At 37.0% G+C, this 20854-nt stretch overlaps 3 protein-coding genes across 5 annotated transcripts; 2 read left to right on the top strand and 1 right to left on the bottom strand.

Annotated features, from left to right (window-relative positions):
* The first annotated feature begins 554 nt into the window (after nt 1-554).
* Nucleotides 555-2280, top strand: LOC114244729 (transcription initiation factor TFIID subunit 7). The gene has a single exon (XM_028176620.2). It carries the CDS (start codon nt 661-663, stop codon nt 1798-1800), a length of 1140 nt encoding a protein of 379 aa, XP_028032421.2. The 5' UTR covers nt 555-660; the 3' UTR covers nt 1801-2280.
* A 2514-nt stretch (nt 2281-4794) lies between these two features.
* On the top strand, nt 4795-8370 carry LOC114244730 (cytoplasmic dynein 2 light intermediate chain 1). 2 transcript variants are annotated; one of them, XM_028176621.2, is made up of 4 exons: nt 4795-5214; nt 5814-6168; nt 7269-7519; nt 8112-8370. In XM_028176621.2, exons 1-4 carry the CDS (start codon nt 5110-5112, stop codon nt 8298-8300), a joined length of 900 nt encoding a protein of 299 aa, XP_028032422.2. In that variant the 5' UTR covers nt 4795-5109; the 3' UTR covers nt 8301-8370. The 2 variants fall into 2 exon arrangements, with proteins under 2 accessions (XP_028032422.2, XP_028032423.2); XM_028176622.2 differs by having other exon boundaries at nt 5093-5218.
* BBS8 (tetratricopeptide repeat protein 8) lies at nt 8353-19446 on the bottom strand. Of its 2 annotated transcripts, none has more exons than XM_089731682.1 (5): nt 18814-19446; nt 18036-18284; nt 15452-15876; nt 9039-9213; nt 8353-8529 (listed from the first exon to the last, which is right to left on the bottom strand). In XM_089731682.1, the coding sequence occupies exons 1-5, from the start codon at nt 19099-19101 to the stop codon at nt 8521-8523; spliced, it is 1146 nt and encodes a 381-aa protein (XP_089587808.1). In that variant the 5' UTR covers nt 19102-19446; the 3' UTR covers nt 8353-8520. The 2 variants fall into 2 exon arrangements, with proteins under 2 accessions (XP_089587808.1, XP_028032424.2); XM_028176623.2 differs by having other exon boundaries at nt 8353-8536; nt 18814-19444.
* Between the last annotated feature and the right edge of the window lie 1408 nt (nt 19447-20854).

The raw sequence follows: 20854 nt of genomic DNA, 5'->3' as shown, positions 1-20854 counted from the left end.
GTATAGTTACAACGACTGCCCCACCCTTCAAACCGAAACGCATTACTGCTTCACGGCAGAAGTAGGCGGGATGGTGGTACCTACCCGTGTGGACTCACACGAGGTCCTACCACCAGTGTTCGTCGATTGTTCGTTAATGTTCGAATGTAAAAATTGTTTGTTCGTCTTTTTATTTATAATTAATTAAGCAAATGATCACCCTTAAGTTGGCCCCTCTTACTAGTATAACTTTATTTTTATCGCTCAGATTAATTAATTTTGATAAATTATCGTTTTATTCGACGACTATTGGTGATTGTTAGATCATAAAAACAAATTCCCATTATTAATTATTTTATATCTAATAAGCAAACCACCACCTCAAGCTACCTTTTTTGACTTCGGATTTTTTTTTATTTTAATTATTTGTTCGTCTTTTATTTATTTATAATTAAATAAAAAAATGAGCACCCTTAAGTTGGCCCCCCCTTACTAGATTATATTTAAGAGGTCAGTAACGTAGCTATTATACTGATCTATTGTCAGTTACATAGATTATACACTTATTATATTGTCAGTTGTCACTACGTAATTCGTGCATTACCATAGTACTTAAGTTTAATTGTAGCATTTGTAGCTCAAAGCATTCATTGTTTAAATTAATTCAATTAATAACTGAAAATGAATAGAGACAAAAGAGATCCTGATTTTCCAGTTGAGTTAGAATCTCAATTTCTATTGAGACTACCAGAAGAACCGGCCAAAGCCCTCAGAGAAGCCTTACAAACAGGAGAAAATTTCAAAAACAGGTTGACAATACAAATGGATAATGATATGAGAAATGGAGAAGTACGATTAGATCATTGGTTACTTCATGGGAAAGTATACGACTTACCAACTATTGTGGAGTCGCTCAAAACGATTGACAGAAAAAGTGTTTACAAAACCGCAGACATTTGCCAAATAATGATTTGTAAAGATGAAATTGACCCATCGTCTACAGAAGAAGAATCTCCAGCAAAAAACAAAAAAAAAGATTCTTTCAAAGTTGATAAAAAATTCTTGTGGCCTCATGGTATAACTCCGCCAACAAAAAATGTCCGTAAAAGGCGCTTTAGGAAAACTTTAAAAAAGAAATGTGTAGAAGCTCCTGAAATTGAAAAAGAAGTTAAAAGACTTTTAAGAGCCGATAATGAAGCAGTAAGTTTTACATGGGAAGTGATTCAGGAGGAGGATGATCATTCTTCTAAACCAGAAACAGTAAATATTACAAAAACGGAGAAAGCAAAAACAAAGAAAGGACACAATGTAAAAGCAGAAATCGCTAATCAATCATCTTCAAAAGTTGAAGATATATTTGGTGGAGCTTTAAGTGATAGTGATTTAGAAGATGAAAATATCAACGTAGATGTTGAAGACAGTAGAATGTCTTCATATGATGACCAATACTCTGAAGCTTCAGTCCAAGGTTCAGATCGTTTTGCAACACAGTTTAATTCTGACATGTTTTACTACTCACAAATGTTAAACCCTGAACGAGCTGATAATGACACTGCTGAAAAACGAAAAGTTGTAGCTCATAAAAGTGGTATACAGTACTCTGTTGATGATTATTTAAAAGCACCAAGTGAAACTGGGGTAAAAATGCAACAGTTGGCAACTGAATTGGAGGAACTGAAACAACGCCGCCAAAGAACGCAACTGGAGATAGCTGGAATGGAAAATATGACTTTAAGACAAAGATTTCAAGAGATACTCCTCACTATCAACAAGGAAATAATTTATAAAGAAATGGAATACCAAAAATTACTTAAACAGTAGTAATTAATGCTTCTTAAATTGTATTATGCATATATTAAACATCCATATTTATTCAACACTAGTGAAACCTTGTTATGTTCGGCTGTGACTATTCATAAATGAATGAAAAGAATTATTGGTTAAGATTACTAGGATGTCAACTGCCATACGTTGATGGTACTTTATAAAACAAACATAAATTGCAATAACCACATTTGATTCATCAATTATGAAAATAGGTTAATATCATATTAGCAATAAAATAATGAAACTGTAGCAAACCTATCACAATCTTATTAAAATGAATTGTAAATGTAAAGTAAGATTAATTCTATATCAATTCATGTTAATTTACGAATTTTAAACATAATTTCAAATAATTTTTAAAAGACCAGTACTAAGTGTATACTGTGATTTACATTTATACTGTGATTTATGTGTGTGTGATCATTTGATGTTACATAAATAATAATAAACGGTAAATAATAATAAATAAAAAAATGGTTTTACTGTCACATCACTGGTTCTCCTGCCTTGGCTACTATTTGCAAGGTATAAATTACATAAATATTTAGGTTTAATCTGAGAGTTATACGCTCCCATTATGACTGATTCTGTGCTTTTTGGATCACTTAGAAATTCCACTTCAGGAGATTCCATAAGTTCGATTGTTCGCATGGCTAACTCTAATAATCTGCTGTACCTGGTGAAGAAATCCAGCAAGGATGCTGGTCTCGATTTTTTCTAAAACGGTGGCAAGCCAATAGTCAACGATTTTGGAGTGACTGTTGAGGCCTTGTGCATTTCTATTGAGGATGCGAGTGTGCCCCAGTTCGAATCCCGCTGTCAGGTTCTTAGGTTAGGTATTTTTGTAATGAAATATGTACATTAACACGGGTTTACGAATTTTATTAGTTCCACAATGAAGAAATATCATCTTGTCTTCTTCTCAATTGTTTCACCTGTGACGGAGTGGTCGTCATTTAATGTAGAGGGAACAGAATTGACGTGTCTCACGATGTCTTGCTTTCTCTCTGGTCAAGGCCATCTTACTGCACTCTGGTAGAGCGTCGTGTGAGCCCACGGATAGGTACAACCGCACTGTCTATTTCTGCCGCGAAGCAGGTTGTCGATTTATACTAGCGGATTTCGAGCGTTTTCGAAGCGGACCGGGCGCGTAACGAATTCGTTGCGGACGTGCAACGAGATCGCTGCGAATAGTAACTTAAACGCCATTTTGTAGTGTTTCTTACAAACGCCAACCCGTCCGCCCTCCTCACTTCTGTCCGTGTGTCGTCATGTCTTAAGTCAGCTTTTATCAGATGCAACAATTCATAAAATGTAGATTAAGACATTTGCAGGTAGGAGCGCAATTATTTTGGATAATTTTTAGTTATTTAAATTATTAGTTTTAATTATTAGTCGCTCTCTTCCATTCGATTAATTGATAATGGACCCTCCCAAATTCGTCGATGCTTTCGTATTAGCCTCCGGCTTCTTCGAAGTAACAAAACCAACAGCAGTGTTTCCTAATTGGAATCCATTCCATCCCGACAGGAGCTCTCTTCTTCGATATAGCGAAGGCGTTCGACAAAGTCTGGCACAACGGTTTGATATATAAACTGTATAACATGGGAGTGCCAGACAGACTCGTGCTCACCATACGAGACTACTTGTCGAACCGTTCGTTCCGATATCGAGTCGAGGGAACGCGTTCCCGCCCCCGTCACGTCACAGCCGGAGTCCCGCAAGGCTCCGCCCTCTCCCCGTTACTATTCAGTTTGTATATCAATGATATACCCCGGTCTCCGGAGACCCATCTGGCGCTCTTCGCCGATGACACCGCCATCTATACTACTCGTGTAGGAAGAAGGCGTTGCTTCATCGACGACTTCAGACCGCAGCTACCACCATGGGACAGTGGTTCCGGAAGTGGCGCATCGACATCAACCCCACGAAAAGCACAGCGGTGCTCTTCAAAAGGTGTCGCCCTCCGAACACCACGCTGAGCATCCCTCTCCCGACTAGGCGCGTCGACACCTCCGCCTCCGCCATTCGCCCAATCACGATGTTCGACCAGCCCATACCGTGGGCCCCGAAGGTCAAATATTTAGGCGTCACCCTCGACAGTAGGATGACATTCCGCCCTCACATCAAGACGGTACGCGACCGTGCCGCCTTCATTCTAGGACGTCTCTACCCGATGATATTCAGGCGAAGTAAAATGTCCCTTAGAAATAAGGTGACACTCTACAAAACTTGCATACGCCCCGTCATGACCTATGCAAGTGTAATGTTCGTTCACGCGGCCCGCACTCACTTAAAATCCTTCCAAATTATTCAATCCCGTTTTTACAGGATAGCCGTCGAAGCCCCGTGGTTCGTCAGGAACGTCGACCTCCATGACGACCTGGACTTAGAGTCCATCAGTAAGTATCTTCAGTCGGCGTCGATGCGCCACTTCGATAAAGCGGCACGACACGAGAACCCTCTCATCGTGGCCGCCGGTAACTACATTCCCGATCCTGCGGACAGAATGGAAAGCAGTCGACGTCGCCCAAAACACGTCATCTCGGATCCTCCCGATCCACTAACGGTGCTTTTAGGTACTTCAAGCACCGGTCACCGTTCTCGTCGAACCCGTCGCTTGCGACGAAGGGCTTGACGAGTAAATTAACTCTCAGACACAGACCACTGAGTTTCTCGCCGGATCTTCTCAATGGGTCGCGTTTCTGATCCGGTGGTAGATTCTGCGAAGCACGGCTCTTGCTAGGGTTCGTGTTAGCATCGTCGTCGTCGTCAGGTTTGAGCCCCGTGAGCTCACCTACTAGCCACGGTTACGCTGAAATAGCCTCTCAAGGCTTATCAGCTTAAGTAGAAAAAAAAAAAAAGGAATCCATTTTATTACTGAGTGTATTGTACGTCGTCAAGTCGCTACAAAATTTTGCGTATCCCCCACGCGTCCGCGACGTTCTCGCTGTGCCGCCGCGGCGGGTTCACGGCGCATCCGCTCCGCCCCGCAGTCGCTCGCAAACCGCTACTATGGATAAGACCCTTAAGGGTAGAGCAGCCGTTGTACCTGATACAGCGTTTAGGTTGTTGATGTCTATGGGCTCTATGGTAACCACTTAACACCAGTTGGGCCGTGAGACTGTCTGCCATTTTATTGATTTAAAACCTTTATACTCGAGTCTCATTGCTTAGCAACAACATAACAACAAATATATTTTCAACAAGCAATCAATATAAATAATTGGGTGTACCGTGATATCTTTAGAAGTAAAGCAACAAATAGGAAATCAAATATATTTTAAATAAATTCGTTATAAAATGTTGTCTATACCGGAGAGAGCAGCACAAATTATAGACACACAGGAGCAGCAATTAGACGAAATCAATTCTCGGACTATTTTCTTAGCAGGCAGTAAAAACGTGGTGGGTAAGCTGAATAGTATGAAATTTTATTTTTGGTGCATGTCTTATTTTTTCTCGCCCGCTATTTATCGATAGCGTTACCGTACGTAATAACAGAACCTTCCTTAAAGTAACAACTCCAAGGCACCAAGTTTAGAGTCAATCACACATGTATTGATCTTTATTTAATATATACTATATTAATTACATGATATTATGTACATCGAACTGCCTTAAAAAATTTGTTTGTAGTTACATTAAGTAAACACTATAAATGTTGAACATTCACACGTTCAGAAATGAATATCAATAAATTAATGATTTTTTCATAAGCTAAGAATATGCTTTTATTTAGGATAGAAAGGAGATTACAAAATGATATTACAAAATACTACTATACACTACTAAATACACTACTGATATTACAAAATACTTTCTTCAATCGAGGCTTATGGAGAGTATTAAACGGTAGGGGCAGCGGCTTGGCTCTGCCCCTGGCATTGCTGACGTCCATGAGCGACGGTAACCACTAACCATCAGGCGGGCCGTATGCTCGTCTGCCTACATGGGCAATAAAAAAAAACTTAGGTAAATAGTGTACATTTACAATACTATTCTAGGGTAAATCAACACTGCTTCATATGTTTTTGGAAAAATTAGAAACTCCACGGAACACTCTTGTGTTAGAATATTCATTTGGAAGAAAAACAAATCTTAAGCAAGCAATTGATAAAAACGTGTGTCATATTTGGGAATACGGTGGAAAATTAGACATGTTAAAGAATGTTTTGCCTGTGCTGCCTAAAACGAAGAATTACTATTATTGTATAATGGTTGATCTGAGTAAACCGAAGACCTTATTGCAAACCATCGAAATATGTCTTCATGCAATTAATGAAACACAATCTATATCCGATAACTGTGTAACAAATTTGATTATTTTGTGTGGAAAATATGACCTGTTTAAGAATTTTGGTTAGTGCACTTTATTCTAATATTAACCATTTTTTTTAATATTTTTTTAATTGGTGGATGAGCTCACGGCCCTCCTCGTGTTAAGTGGTTACCGGAGTCTATAGACATTTACAATATAAATTCCGTCACCTCCCTTTAGATATTATTTCTAAGGTGTCAGTTTTTAAAGTACAACGGCTGCCCCACCCTTCAAATCGAAACGCATTACTGCTTCACGGCAGAAATAGGCAGGTGATGGCAATAGGTGGTGGTACCTACCCGCGCGGACTCACAAGACGTCCTACCACCAGTAATTACGCAAATTATAATTTTGCGGGTTAGATTTTTATTACACGATGTTATTCCCTCACCACGGAAGTCAATCGTGAACATTTGTTACCTATGTATGTATTTCATTAGAAAAATTGGTACCTGCCGCGGAATTCGGTGCATTGCAAGATACAAATGCACCGGCTTATCCTTTAGGCTACAACGACTTCATAGAGAACTTTATAGTTCAACAACATCATTTCGCCTCAAGTCAAGGTTAATGTCATTATACTACAATAAACTGGGTTTTGTTTCCTGGGACAGTCAACTAATTTAAATAAATTTCTTTAATATTGTAGAAACCTTTTTTCCTTGAAATAATACTTCACTTCTACTGGACAAAGTTTTGATAACACGCAAAAGGATCGATACCTATAACCTATAAAGAAGATTAGTGGGAATATATCGCTATCGCTCTTGCATGCCATTAAGTTATGTTTGTGATGTCATAAACCATTCTGTATGTCCCGTGTATATTATTTGACCATAATTATTTAAGAAACGTTACTATTTCACTAATTAACTTTTGAACATTATTTTTGCGTTACAGAGCATTCAGTGGCTATACGAACAGCTAAACGGCACGCACGATGTTAAATAGTTACCGGATCCTATAGGCATTACAATGCCATTGCAGTCACCCACTTGGATTTCAGTCTCAAAAGAGTTTAATATTGTTTCTAGCTAAGGAATCAAGAACATTATTATACACTTTTTTGGCTTCGAAAACAGCTGGAATATACCAAGCCACAAAAAAGACTTTGAATTTTTAAAAATAATTATGTTTTTAGATACAGAAGCTAAAAAGATTGTCTGCAGTACTCTTAGAAGTGTGGCACTACTTAATGGCGCGCACTTAATGTTTTATTCTTCCAAAGAATCGATGTTAGTTAAACGAGTTAAAGACATTTTTAACAGTATTGGTTTTGAGAATGGGATTTCTATCAAAGACAAACAAACAAATCCTACAAAACCACTTTTTATAAATAAAGGGGCAGATACCTGGGAAAACATTGGGGTGGCAAGATCGACTTTCGATGAGGTTAGTCAATAATTTCATATTTAAAGTACTTTGGGTTATAGATGTTTATGGGCTCCGGTAACCATTTAATACCAGGTGGGCCGTGAACTCGTCCAGCCAACATGTGGAAAAAAAAGACGAGTTTAAATGAGCGAAAGGCATAATTCAAAAAGCTTTGTTAACAAAACATTGGGTTTGAATACAGATTTTTTACGAGTACTTAAATGTACTTAACAATTAGAATAGAGCAAAAGTGTATAAAAACTACGGAACCCTGAAAATGTTCGTTTATCATAAAGAGATCGGTACTTTTGCAATAGCCTAAGGAGGCTCCCCTAAACCATCACTCTTTTACTGCACTATAATAGGTGGTTGGACATTTTTAGGGTCTATCTAAGATATAATGGGCTGCTCACATTCAGATATGAGGTCGAAGTCTCAATTTTATTCCTTATCGAATGATTTAAATAAGGGTCTCTTTAAATATTCCCACAATTTTAATGTACTGAACATTATGATAGAACCATAATGATAAGAAGGTTATTAGTTCGAACAGTTCAGTTATTTCACGCTATATGATGATACATTTACAAATCCAACATTATTTTTACAGATAAAGCAAAGGTATTACTCTAAAATACCTCTTGATTCGTCGGGTGATGTTACGACTGTTAAAACAGGACTAAAGAAGACGCACCCTGAGGCCGACATCGATAAACTCATCGCTCTCAAGTACGATGAATTACGTGAAATGGAAACACTCGAAATCGACATAATGTCCATTGTTGACTATTTATGTTAAATAAGCCTATGAAAATAACGTAAATTTATAGTAAGAATAGTAAAAATATATATACTTTCAAGTGATTTAATTAATTGTTATCATTTATGTGCATTCACATTTTCTGAATTTAAAGCATTACGAGAATGAAGTATCTTATTCAATGCGTGTAGCGCGTGCACCGATGCATTATTTCCAGAATTTGTAGCCAGGCTCACTTGTAAACAGCGTCGAGCCAAGATTATATCACCTGTGGACTAAAATATATTTTTTAACGATCTATTCCCTGGTGCCTAAGCGGTTATTCTAGCTTCGCGCGGGCGTGTAGGTGAATTCAAAGACACAACCTGAGAGAATTCGCTAGCACTAGCCCTATACAGAACAGTGCTTCGCAGAATCTGTCAACGCATCGGAATCAAGATTCAAAGAGAAGAGAAACTCAGTGGGTTGTCTCTATGGGCTAGTTCACTCGACGAACTCTTCGTCGTAATTCACGAGTTCCACGACTACGGTGACCGGTGCTTGAGCATCCCAGAAGCACCGAAAATGAATCCGAGTGATTCAACAAGACGTGTTTCGGGTGGGCGTCTTTTCGATGCCCCATCGCCTGGGTCTGTTCAATGAAACATATTGAAACGAATATATTGACAAGAATTTTTAACTAAAATAATCTGTATGATTTTAAATTTCATTTCTTAAAGCTACGTCATCATAAATAAAGGCTACATGCATTGTAATTATTTTACAAAATATACATACCAAAGCCACATGAGCAAGGTTATACCAAATATTTGAACGTGTTTCTGGATCCGTACTGAAATACAACGATTGTCTAAAACAGGGAATCGTTAGATCCCACTGATTGCAATATAGGCAACAAAGGCCAAGGTTATTGTATATTTCAGCTCCTGGACTCTGGGTAGCTAATAGTCTTCTGTAATAATAATAAACGTATTAATAAATCGCGTTCGTGGCCTATACTGCTCGTGTCGTGCGTACTTCATTCAAAGGATCGTGAAACTGATTACATGCTTAGCATGTACGAAACGAAAAATTACCAACCTGCTTGCGAGGTACAGTGTGCTTAGTGCGAGTTTTGTAACGTTCTCACTAGCGAGCCAGTTTGCTCAAATTTGTATGCAATTGGAACAGCGCCCCTAGCGGCAAACGTACTCGGTGTTATTTTGTGAGTGCGAGTTCATATTAACGTTGTGATCTCGTAACCGAGTAATTTTACCGAAATGAGTACTACGAATGACATTTGTGCGAGTGCGTGTTACAAATTAGTGGATTTTAACGTTTCGATCGAGTATTTCTTTAGTAGTTTTATTTTTCCAACTAGAGAGGCAAAAATATCATGCCATAGAGCCTAATCTTTTTTTATGAAAAATGATAATATGGAGTGAAATGGATTTGATTAATTTGAAGCATTAATCAATTGGCATGGAATGAAATGAAATGAGATCAGATAATATGGGATAAAATATAATCTCTGCAAAATGCTGATTATATACTGAGATTTTTTTCAGTGGACCTTTTCGAAGACTTCGAGAAGCTACGTCCAGCGGTTTTGTTTAATTTTTTTAAATTTTCGCACTTTCACAGATACTAAACAGTTAATAAACCCACGTTACTTTGTTATTGCACAGATGGGTGGACGAGCTCCCGGCCTACCTAATCTTAAGTGGTTACCGGAGCCCATAGACATCTACAACGCAAATGCCGCCTCCCACCTTGAGATATTAGTTCTAAGGTCTCAGTATAGTTACAACGGTTGTCCCACCCTTCAAACCGAAACGCATTACTGCTTCACGGCAAAAATAGGCAGGGTGGTGATACCTACCCGTGCGGACTCACAAGACGTCCTACCACCAGTAATTACAAAAATTAATTTTGCGGGTTTGATTTTTATTACATGATGCTATTCCTTTACAGTGAAAGTCAATCGTAAACATTTGATAAGTACGTATTTCATTAGAAAAATTGATACCCGCCGGCGGGATTAGAACACCGGTGCATTGCAAGATACGAATACACCGGACGTCTTAACCTTTAGGCCAGGACGGTCTCAAAATTACACTTATACACGAAGAAATATTAAATACGCATTAACTAAGAAACATTAAATAGACAAAATAAAACAATTCACACAATTTAGCTCCTCGCGGTCCCTCCAAAATGTATTTTCATCTTTTTTTCCTAGTTCTTCAATTGTAAATGAATAAATCAAAATCAAATCGAGTTTACGTTCTATACGGTGAAAAATGAAGAATTGTGAGTGTGAGTTGAGATATGCTACTCGCTTCGCAGGGCGTTTATTCACCGAGAGCAGCAATAATATTATTTCTCGTATATTGGTAGCACGTGATGTTTTGGCATTAGACCGTCTAAATGAAATACAACGCATTTTAACAGCATTTTAATGGGAACCAACTACTTTCAAAATTATTCGGGTAATGTCACATGCTCAATACTATTTTGTACCTTTAGAATTAAAGTGGCTCAACCCAAAATTCTTAGTTTCTGGTAAACTTCAATATTGTAATACAATAATTGTATTTTTTTAGTTTTTCGGTTTAAACACTTTAAGGCATGCCATTTTATTTGAAAAAGACAGAAAGAGTACTTTGTCCTTTTCTAGACTAAAAGAGACTGTTTAATTTTATAAGCTGATAGAATAATATAGAAAAGAATAATAGGATACCCTCTAATCGTCACATTGGAAAAAGGTATGGCTTTATCATTTTATCATTTAAATTAATTTTTATTGCACTTATAAAACTAATTTAATTTACAATATGTAACTACATATATCTATAACTAATCCGTACTTGTCAAATTCCTCATAAATTGTCAATATTCTTAATAAAATTCCTATTAATAATATACAAGTGCAAATGTTGAGCTGCTTGCCAGAAATGATATAATAGTGTTTTGTTTTTTTGTTGTTTCCTTGTAGGCTGCCTGTAATAATCTAAATCTGTGTGAAAGGCAATAAATGATTTTATTATTATCTACTAATGGTAGTCCAGTGGTCGAAATTTGACCATAATTTATTTAAATTTTAAGTTTGAACATTATTATAGTTCTATTGTCATCTTTCGATTATCATCATTTCTATAATAATCATTGCTCTATGTCGCCAAGGCTACATTATAGAAAAATAATATTACAGACAAAAAATATTAATCTATTCTCAATTTGACCACAGATTGATAAATCAATAAACAAAAAAAGTATAAATGCATGTGTGTGTGTGTGTGTCAAATACATGGTAATGTGTGTAAGGTTTTTTTATTCATTTAGTTTATTTTTTTATTGTTTATGCACAATTAAAAAAAAAAATCAAGTAATCTGCACTACTTCTCTATATTCTCTATGAGTGTGGGAAATTTCATACTTCTCCGTCCGCGCAATTTTCGTAAAAAGGAGTCCAACATTTTTGCTACACGTATTACCTACTTAAAATGTAGGTTCTTAATAATAATACATAAGTGTTTTGAAATATAAAACTAATCTTAATTTTTTTAGTTATACCACTTCCATTCTAAGGGTGCAATTTCGTAAACAAACTTTGCCGTAATGGCGTAACCTTTAAAATACACGAAAACTGCCCAGCATAAACATATTTTTTTAGTAACTTTAATAGAAGTATTAGAATTAGAAGTTTATTATAGAATTTATTTAATTGTAATTACATATTTAGACATACTTAACATAATTAATCTTGGAATAGGTAATTATTTCAGCTTTTTTTAATTAAAGAAATTATGTTTTACATAGGTTTAATCTTTTACCCGTTGAACGTTTATAAAATGATTGTATTTACGGTAATAGTGTTGATGATCTTCATTAGGTGGCCCAAATATACTAAAATTATTACGAGCATCCATCCTTAATTATAAATGTGTAAAGAAGCAAAATTATTATTACATTGTTCAAATTTCTATATAATTTATAAATATAAATCTGTACGTATGTACCTGTAAATATGTATATTGCGCGCGTGTGTATGTGCGTGTGTGTATATATTTATATAATAGATAGATACACAGTGTGCAATTCATTTCGAAATTATTCTTGCCCATCTAATGGTTGTCTGGAAGAGATCACTCTTAGCGATAAGACCAAGAAAAAATGTTTCACAATTATTATTCATTTTGTGTACAATAAAGAATACTCTTTCACTGGTGGTAGGACCTCTTGGGAGTCCACACGGGTAGGTACCACCACCCCGCCTATTTCCGCCGTGAAGCAATAATGCGTTTCGGTTCGAAGGGTGGGGTAGCCGTTGTAACTATACTGAGACCTTAGAACTTATATCTCGAGGTGGGTGGCGCATTTACGTTGTAGATGTCTATGGGCACCAGTAACCACTTAACATCAGGTGGACTGTGAGCTCGTCCATCCATCTAAGCAATAAATAAAAAAAAACTCTATCTCGCTCTCTCTCTCTCATCAAACAACTCTTTAAAAAAAAGCAATGATTTAATAAGAATTAAATGAAAAAGCAAAGAATTAATATGTATTTACAACTAGCAAGACGTCTATAAAATTTTCTAACCGAAAAAATATATGTGTATAAACCATTAGAATAGATAAAAGCTTAAAAAACAACATTATTATTAAAAACGAAAGAAAAAATCTTGATATTGTATTAGTTTCACGGCAAAATTTTTAGTGACTACTTAACTTGCTTGAAAGTGAAGAAATACTCTCAAAATCCATTAATTTGCAACTCGCACTCGCACATACAATAATCGAGAGCCTCCTTCGGTAAAGCTATTCGATACATGAGACAGCAACATAAACAAACCTTCTCTCTCCCACAAAATGAGATTCATAAGCTTACCACTAGGTGGCACTGATACAAACTCACACAAATTAAACATAACATTAACATCGACTGAGTAATTAAAAAAACTCGCACTAAGCACAGGTACATTACCCATTACCCGACTAATTATAAATATCGTTAGAAAGCTTGGCATTTCAATTAAACGCCTTAAAAAAAACCTTGCGTGCTACCAATATAAAAGAAAAAAATATCGCTTCTCAAGATGAATAAACGTCCTGCAAATCGAGTAACTCGCACTCAGAGCTCCGCACGTTTCACCGTGAAGAGCGTACACTCGATGCGAGTCAATCGATTCCATTTTTGAAACTCGCACTAAGCCTACTGATGACAATGCTTTTTTTTTTTTTTTTTTTTTTTTTTTTTTTATTGCTTAGATGGGTGGACGAGCTAACAGCCCACCTGATGTTAAGTGGTTACTGGAGCCCATAGACATCCACAACGTAAATGCGCCACCCACCTTGAGATACAAGTTCTAAGGTCTCAAGTATAGTAACGACGGCTGCCCCACCCTTCAAACCGAAACGCATTACTGCTTCACGGCAGAAATAGGCAGGGTGGTGGTACCCACCCGCGCGGACTCACAAGAGGTCCTACCACCAGTAATTACGCAAATTATAATTTTGCGGGTTTCATTTTTATTACACGATGTTATTCCTTCACCGTGGAAGTCAATCGTGAACATTTGCTGAGTACGTATTTCATTTGAAAAATTGGTACCCGCCTGCGGGATTCGAACACCGGTGCATCGCTCAACACGAATGCACCGGACGTCTTATCCGTTAGGCCACGACGACTACATGTTAGGCCACGACGACTATATAGTGTGACATAACAATAAATTGTTTTCTTGAACTTTGTTAACACGTTGACTGCCATGTAGGTCACCGGTGCCTTGCGTGGCGCACTCAAGTACTTATGTCGATATCTGTCATTAAGCGCCTGGATTGTCTAACTTTGATTTTTTTTAAGTTATACTTTTTTAGGCGCGTTATGAAAAATTGATGAGAGTGAAATTTTACGATGCGCGCGCACCGTGACACAAAATTAACAGAATGAAGTTGCCCACTAAATCGCTCATTACAATACGACCGACGTAACTTGGGGAATCTGAATATAGCCGCAGGTGAACTTTCCGAACCGTACCGAGAATTACCGAATTTATACGATGTCAAGAAAAGGGATGTCCAATATGCGTTTTTGAGGATGTTGTTTAATTGTTTTTTTTTTCAAATTGATTAAAACTTAAATTCAAAAAAAGAAATAAATTTAATAAAAATAAAGTATAACTTCTTACGCGCGTACACAAGTACACGCACCCTTTTTTTTAATGTATGTTTTAGTCTTTTAAGTCTCTAAAAAATAGATTAATTCTCAGTATCGTTCGGATTCGTCTTTCCCAGAGTCTACAAGATATTCTGGCGTCTTAATAAGAACGTCGAAGAGAGAAATCGACATAATTATTTCAGTGCGCCACGTAGGGCACCGATGAGTTTTATGGCAGTCAACGTGTTAACTAGTTCAGTTTTCAATAATAATATGCAAAATATTATGTGCTTCGCCCTCTTTGCCAAAAGTACAGTGCGATCGCGTATCAGCATAAAGAGCATCAAATCCCAGAGCCTTATTAGTAGTTTCTAAGGATAGGCGTTACAATCCTGGTTATTTATGGCCAGAAGCAGTCCTGCGTTCCTTTGAAGTTTGAAGAATGGGACAGTTGTCATGCTATACAAATGAGACTTGGGTCTGATTTCTCAATAAGGTTGACGGCATTCATTCATTAAGATATAGAGAGATCTGGTTAAATAACGTAAAATCAAGTAGAGCGGTGAGTTTGTTCACCCGTCTGTGCAACACAAACATATTATTATGTACGTAAATAATATACATTTCTGAAAAAAATGATTCTGTGTTAAAGTTTTGTTAGAAGTATGGGTGCATAGTAACTATTTTAAGTCGCCTGCGCCTTAATTCTCTATATTAAAATAAAACACAAAAGTGCTTATATTGTTGTTAACTCCTCATTGTGACCAAAAGAACAATGTATTTTCTGTAAAGCTTAAGTACCGAGACATCTAATTATGCCGCGTAATAGTAATTGCCTAGATTAAATCTTATAACATAATATATTAATTATGGCGCTAGAGGAAGAGCGCCAGCTAAATGGGTTGACCAACTCAAGGAGGTGACTGGAGGCCAGATATGGGGAGCGGTACATATGGTGCAGAGCCGGACCGAGTGGAGAAGATTGACATACAGTCACGATCCTCAGCATTGAGGGAACGAACCAGAAGAAGAAGATTAAATCTATAAATACCTGTAATACCGTAGGGCTATTTCAGGTTGATCGTTATAAAAGTTAAACATGGCGATATATGCAACAGCTTCCATGTTAGATGGGTCTTCGATAGCGACCATTCGATACTCTTTCACAGCCAATGCCGATAAATCCATTTCTTCATGAATTCTAGCTTGTTCAATAAGTAAAGGTGCGTAATCGTGGAAATACGACAAGCCTTGTTTACAAACATCCAACGCGGTCAACGGTTGGTTCATTCCAACATACATTGCGATTAATCGTAGATAAATGCTAACGTGTTTATTTTGTCTAAGAGCTTGACGTAGGCATTCTTCAGTGTTTCGATACATTCCAAGAACAGAATAACAACGAGCTAATGAAAAATTCCACCACCAGCTTACTGTATTGTCGGCTTTTTGGGCTTGGAAAGCTACATCCATTGCCTGTTCGGAGTAAAATAGTTCTGGTTATATTCTATTCTTCTATACCTACATAGGTACATACACATATATACAGATACGATACCACAATAATTATATTCTATGCAATAAAAATAATTTTATAGTACTTAGTGTCTTATCTTATTTTTCCTTATTGCTTAGATGGGTGGACGAGCTCACAGCCCACCTGATGTTAAGTGGTTACTGGAGCCCATAGACATTCAGAACGTAAATGCGCCACCACCTTGAAATATAAGTTCAAAGGTCTCAAGTATAGTTACATGTTATTTTATTCTTCTTCTGAAGGTATCGCTGATTAGAGATTACCTATACAAAACACTGTGAAAGATGAGTATTCCCGTAAAAGAAAATGGGGAGCCGCTCTAGTTTAGTCCGATATTCAGAAACAGAGTTATAATTTTTCACACAAATACCTAGGCGGCACTGAAAATTTCGAGAATTAACGAAGTGACACAACATTACTATTTAAAAATGTATTTATTGCTTTTCGAAGTATTCTCCGCGAAATTTGACACATTTTTCTATACGATGGAACCAATCATTGAAGCAACCATTCCATTCGGAAGTTGGGGTCTCCAAAATGGATCTCTGTCCACGCAATTTATTCTTTATTTTAGGGAAAGTATAGAAATCATTAGGGTTTAGGTCGGGTCTGTACGGCGGATGGTCTAATAATTCTATGTTTTCTTGCTCTAAAAACTCTTTTGTTCTGTGCGCAGTGTGAGAACTCGCATTGTCGTGATGGAGGATGATGCGGCGGTTGCAGTTCTCTTTACGGAGTTCAGAAACGACCTGTGGCAAACAAATGCTAGCATACCATTCTGCATTAACCGTTCTTTGTCCCTCAAGAGGAATAGTCGTAACATGGCCGGTTTTGGAGACAAACGTGGCCACCATTTTTTTTGCAACACTCCGTCAACGAACAATTTTTGTTGTGTTTAACTCATTTTCGAACACCCAAACTCGTGACTGGTTTTTTGTTTCGGGTTCGTACGCGTATATCCAGGATTCGTCACCTGATACAATGTTGTATACAGCATTTAAGGATCCTGCGTGGAATCTTTCGAGAGTTTTGACGCACCAAGTAACGCGAGTCGCTTTTTGCTCTTGACAGAGCGAATCAAAAAGCGCACTGCGGTCATCCACAGTGCGTTTCCAGAGATCTTTTTTGCCACGTACCATCCGGCTATGGAATGAGCTCCCGTCCACGGTGTTTCCCGAGCGCTATGACATGTCCTTCTTCAAACGAGGCTTGTGGAGAGTATTAAGCGGTAGGCAGCGGCTTGGTTCTGCCCCTGGCATTGCTGAAGTCCATGGGCAACGGTAACCACTCACCATCAGGTGGGCCGTATGCTCGTCTGCCTACAAGGGCAATAAAAAAAAAAAAAAAAAAGAATGCGGTATCCATCGGAAAAACAACTTTTTTACACCTAATTGTTCATGCAAGATTATTTGTATTTGACTCATGCCAATGTCTAAAGTTGCCTGAATTTCGCGGTATGTCACATGTCGATCTTCCTCAATCAGCTTACGCACAGCGTCAACGTTTTCTTGGGTGACTGCAGTTTTTGGACGACCTTGACGGGGATCATCACTGAGCTTGACACGTCCACGTTGAAACTCAGCAAACCAGCGATAAATTGTGGTTTTGGATGGGGCTTCATCACCAAATGCAGAAATCATCCGGTCAACACACTGTTTTTGTGTTAAACCACTTCGAAAGTCATAATAAATCATCGCTCTTGAATTTTTTCGAGTCAATTCCATTTTCTCAACGACTAAACAAGTTTGACAAAACCTCGTGACAAGACCGAGAATCTTTTTTTAAATAAATAAATGGTATTCGATTTTTAAAACCAAGGAGTTTTCAATTAAAAAGATTTTAATATGACAGGAACAGTGGAAATATTCCATTCCCGATACTTTTAGTGCAGCCCTCGTACAATTTATTACGGTAGTTTTAAAGTCAATCGCGCATCTTTAACTACTCTTCTGTAAGGTCTAAATATCTGATGTCTACAACTGAAGAACGGGTAAAAAGTTTCTGATCATAAGCGCAAGAATAAAAACTATTACATGTAGGTAATTAAGTAATATACCTAATTATGCATACATAATATATTCCATAAATCCTATCTTACCTTACGTATGTTACCTTCACAATAATAGATATACTCAAATAATGTTTTTGATGCTGGTATAAACAATTTATCGTCTTTTTCAAGAAATCGTAATGTAAGCGGCATGCCCGGAATAATGGAATTTCCTGCGACTGCCGTAGCCGCCCTTGACAATCGTGACGCAGTGTGTAATGCTGTTCTTGCACTCCGGGTTCTGATTGTTGTAGTTGCAAGTCGAGATCTTGACACAGCTGTTGCTGTTACTCTTTTCTGAAATAAAAAGTTTTATTTTGTCAGTCTCTACTGAAGAATTTTTAATGTTACATAATATAAATGCTATTTTATTGTAGCTTTGATGGTTGATCGAGCTCACGGCGCGGCGTACCTGTAATACCCCTTAGGAAAGTGGTTATAACTACTGGCGGGGAGTGTTGTTAGCTTGCTTCCACTAGTAGCATCCTCAATACCGTCCTGCTTATTTCTGCCGCAAAGCATTATGCAATTCGGTTTGAATGATAGGATAGGTGTAGGTCCTATTGACTTTAAATTTCGAAATCAATTCTGAAGATACGTCACGGTATTCACGTTGTGATATTTACGATTTCCAGTACAACGTGGACAGCATGTTTGTTATAAAATAAAATAACAAGTTTATTAAAAATTGTTGCATAATCACTTTTCGCTTTGCAAATTATGGGTTAACATGAAACTTCGAAGAGAAGAGAAAGGAAAATATGAACGAATTGAAAAACTCCATCTTTTTAAGAAAGATAATAAATGTTAGTATCACATAAATTACCTTTGTTATCTCCGAAGGGTTGGTAGTAGTTTTGGTCTTTTGTTGGAACGATGTGCCCGGTCGGGGTGTTTTGGCCACTGCAGTAGCAGTAAGCTCATCTTGGTTCGGAAAATATGAAACTTCATCATAACCATTTCCAGCTACTTTTGCTTGAATTGTCATTGACCTCATTCGTATGAAGTCAATCATACGATCATCTTTGTATTGTAGCGCGTTTGCACAAAGCTTTAGACAATCATCGTATTGTTTTGTTTTAAATAAATTTAATATTCTATACTCAACATCCATAATATACAGGTTTTAACACCATAAAATTCTATTATATTGAATTTTTTTACTGTTAACCTTTATGTTAACTGTTATGTTATGATTTTCTGTAAGTTAATTTGCGTAACTAGGCAACGAAAAATTACAAACAATTCTAAACGAAATGCAATACGACATTTAGGTATTATAGGTATGTGCCGAATGTATTGTTATTTACTTCAACATTAAAAGGGGTTCTAGATATGTTTTATTGTTTCTTTTTGTTGTTTTTATTGCACGCACGAGTGAACGAATTTACGGCCAACCTGGTATTAAGTGTTTACCGTGACTTAGTGATTATAGAGTCCAACTTAGGAACATATAGCAATTGCTATATGTTTTTAAAAATTATAACTATTATGGGTGTTGCTGATAATAAAAATTCGTAGATCCGTACTAATGCTACTAATGGCAAACACTTTTTTTCCCACCTGTGCTGGTAACCAAGTGGGTTACGTCAGCGTAACCGGACGAGTAGGTGAACTCACAGGATTTTAATCTGAGGACGTTGCTAACACTAGCCCTAGCAAGAGCAGTGTTTTGCAGAATCTACCACCGGATCGGTAACGCAAATCACTGAAAAGATCCGGCGAGGAACTCAGTGGGCTGCGGGCTGGGTTAAGGGCTAGTACTGCTAATGGTATGGCGCATTTTGAGCCCATGGGAAACCACCATTGTTCATATTTCTGCCATGAATCAGACTTTCCGGAGGGAAGACTGCCGCTTCTGTAATCAGTAAACACATAACGATTCTAGCCTCGTCTCAGATGGTTCACTTTAAGTCTCCAAAATTTTGCATTGCAAAAGAACATAGGAAAATTAGACCTCTAATAAGTCGCATCAAGCATAAAACACGAACAAACAAACAAAAATGATCATATTTATAACACAAGTATAACACTTTAAGACACTATACTAATTTTTAAATAATTTAATTTTTTTTATCTACAGAGCATATGTAAGAAGTATACTCACTCATGTTTAATCGTGTCAATGTTTTTTTTAATTTACTCCTATTACCGGGGTTTTCAAAATAAACATTTGCTGTGTGGTTCTTTATGTTAATGTAAATTTATTTAAATTTAAACAAAATGTAATAGAACAACAAAGATAGGAGAACAATTCATAATTTTATTCAAAATTCATAATTTTATGGTTCGCATACCTTTGTTTTCACACCATTACTCTACATTAATGATCGTAAACCCGAATTTATGAGATGAACAAATCCTTATCTTTATTTAATTCAAGGAGGAGTTGAAAACTTTTCGAACTTTAAAATAAGAAAGTGAAACTATATAAATCGTTGACGTTACCTAAATTGTTTTATTTTAATTTTATTACTCTTACATCGAAATATTTAAGCTAATGAAGTTATAAGCATACAACTACTCCCTGTGACACATTGTGTTCATTATAACTAAATGTTTGCAGTAATTAACTACATCATAAGTTTTATTTTCCTGTTTAACTTTCTTAACTGCTAAAACATTTATCAAGCGCTGTGACTGTGACCGAATTTTTCGGTATGTGTTACCCACGAATGACGATCACGATGAAGGAATAATGACGAGAAGTAATTGCATTGAACCCCAAAATTTATAAAAATATGTAATTACTGGTTATAACATTAACTGTACGGATACGTACCATCGTCCTGCCACGAATCTGCCACGAAGAAATCATGCGTTGCAGTTTGCGACATAGAATAGTCATTATTTCAAAATAACTGAAA

This window comes from Bombyx mandarina, chromosome 12, assembly GCF_030267445.1.
Source record: "Bombyx mandarina strain Sakado chromosome 12, ASM3026744v2".
In the NCBI taxonomy this organism is placed as follows: domain Eukaryota; kingdom Metazoa; phylum Arthropoda; class Insecta; order Lepidoptera; family Bombycidae; genus Bombyx; species Bombyx mandarina.
Note: the sequence above shows the minus strand (reverse complement) of the source record. Positions and strands in the feature narration are given on the sequence as shown.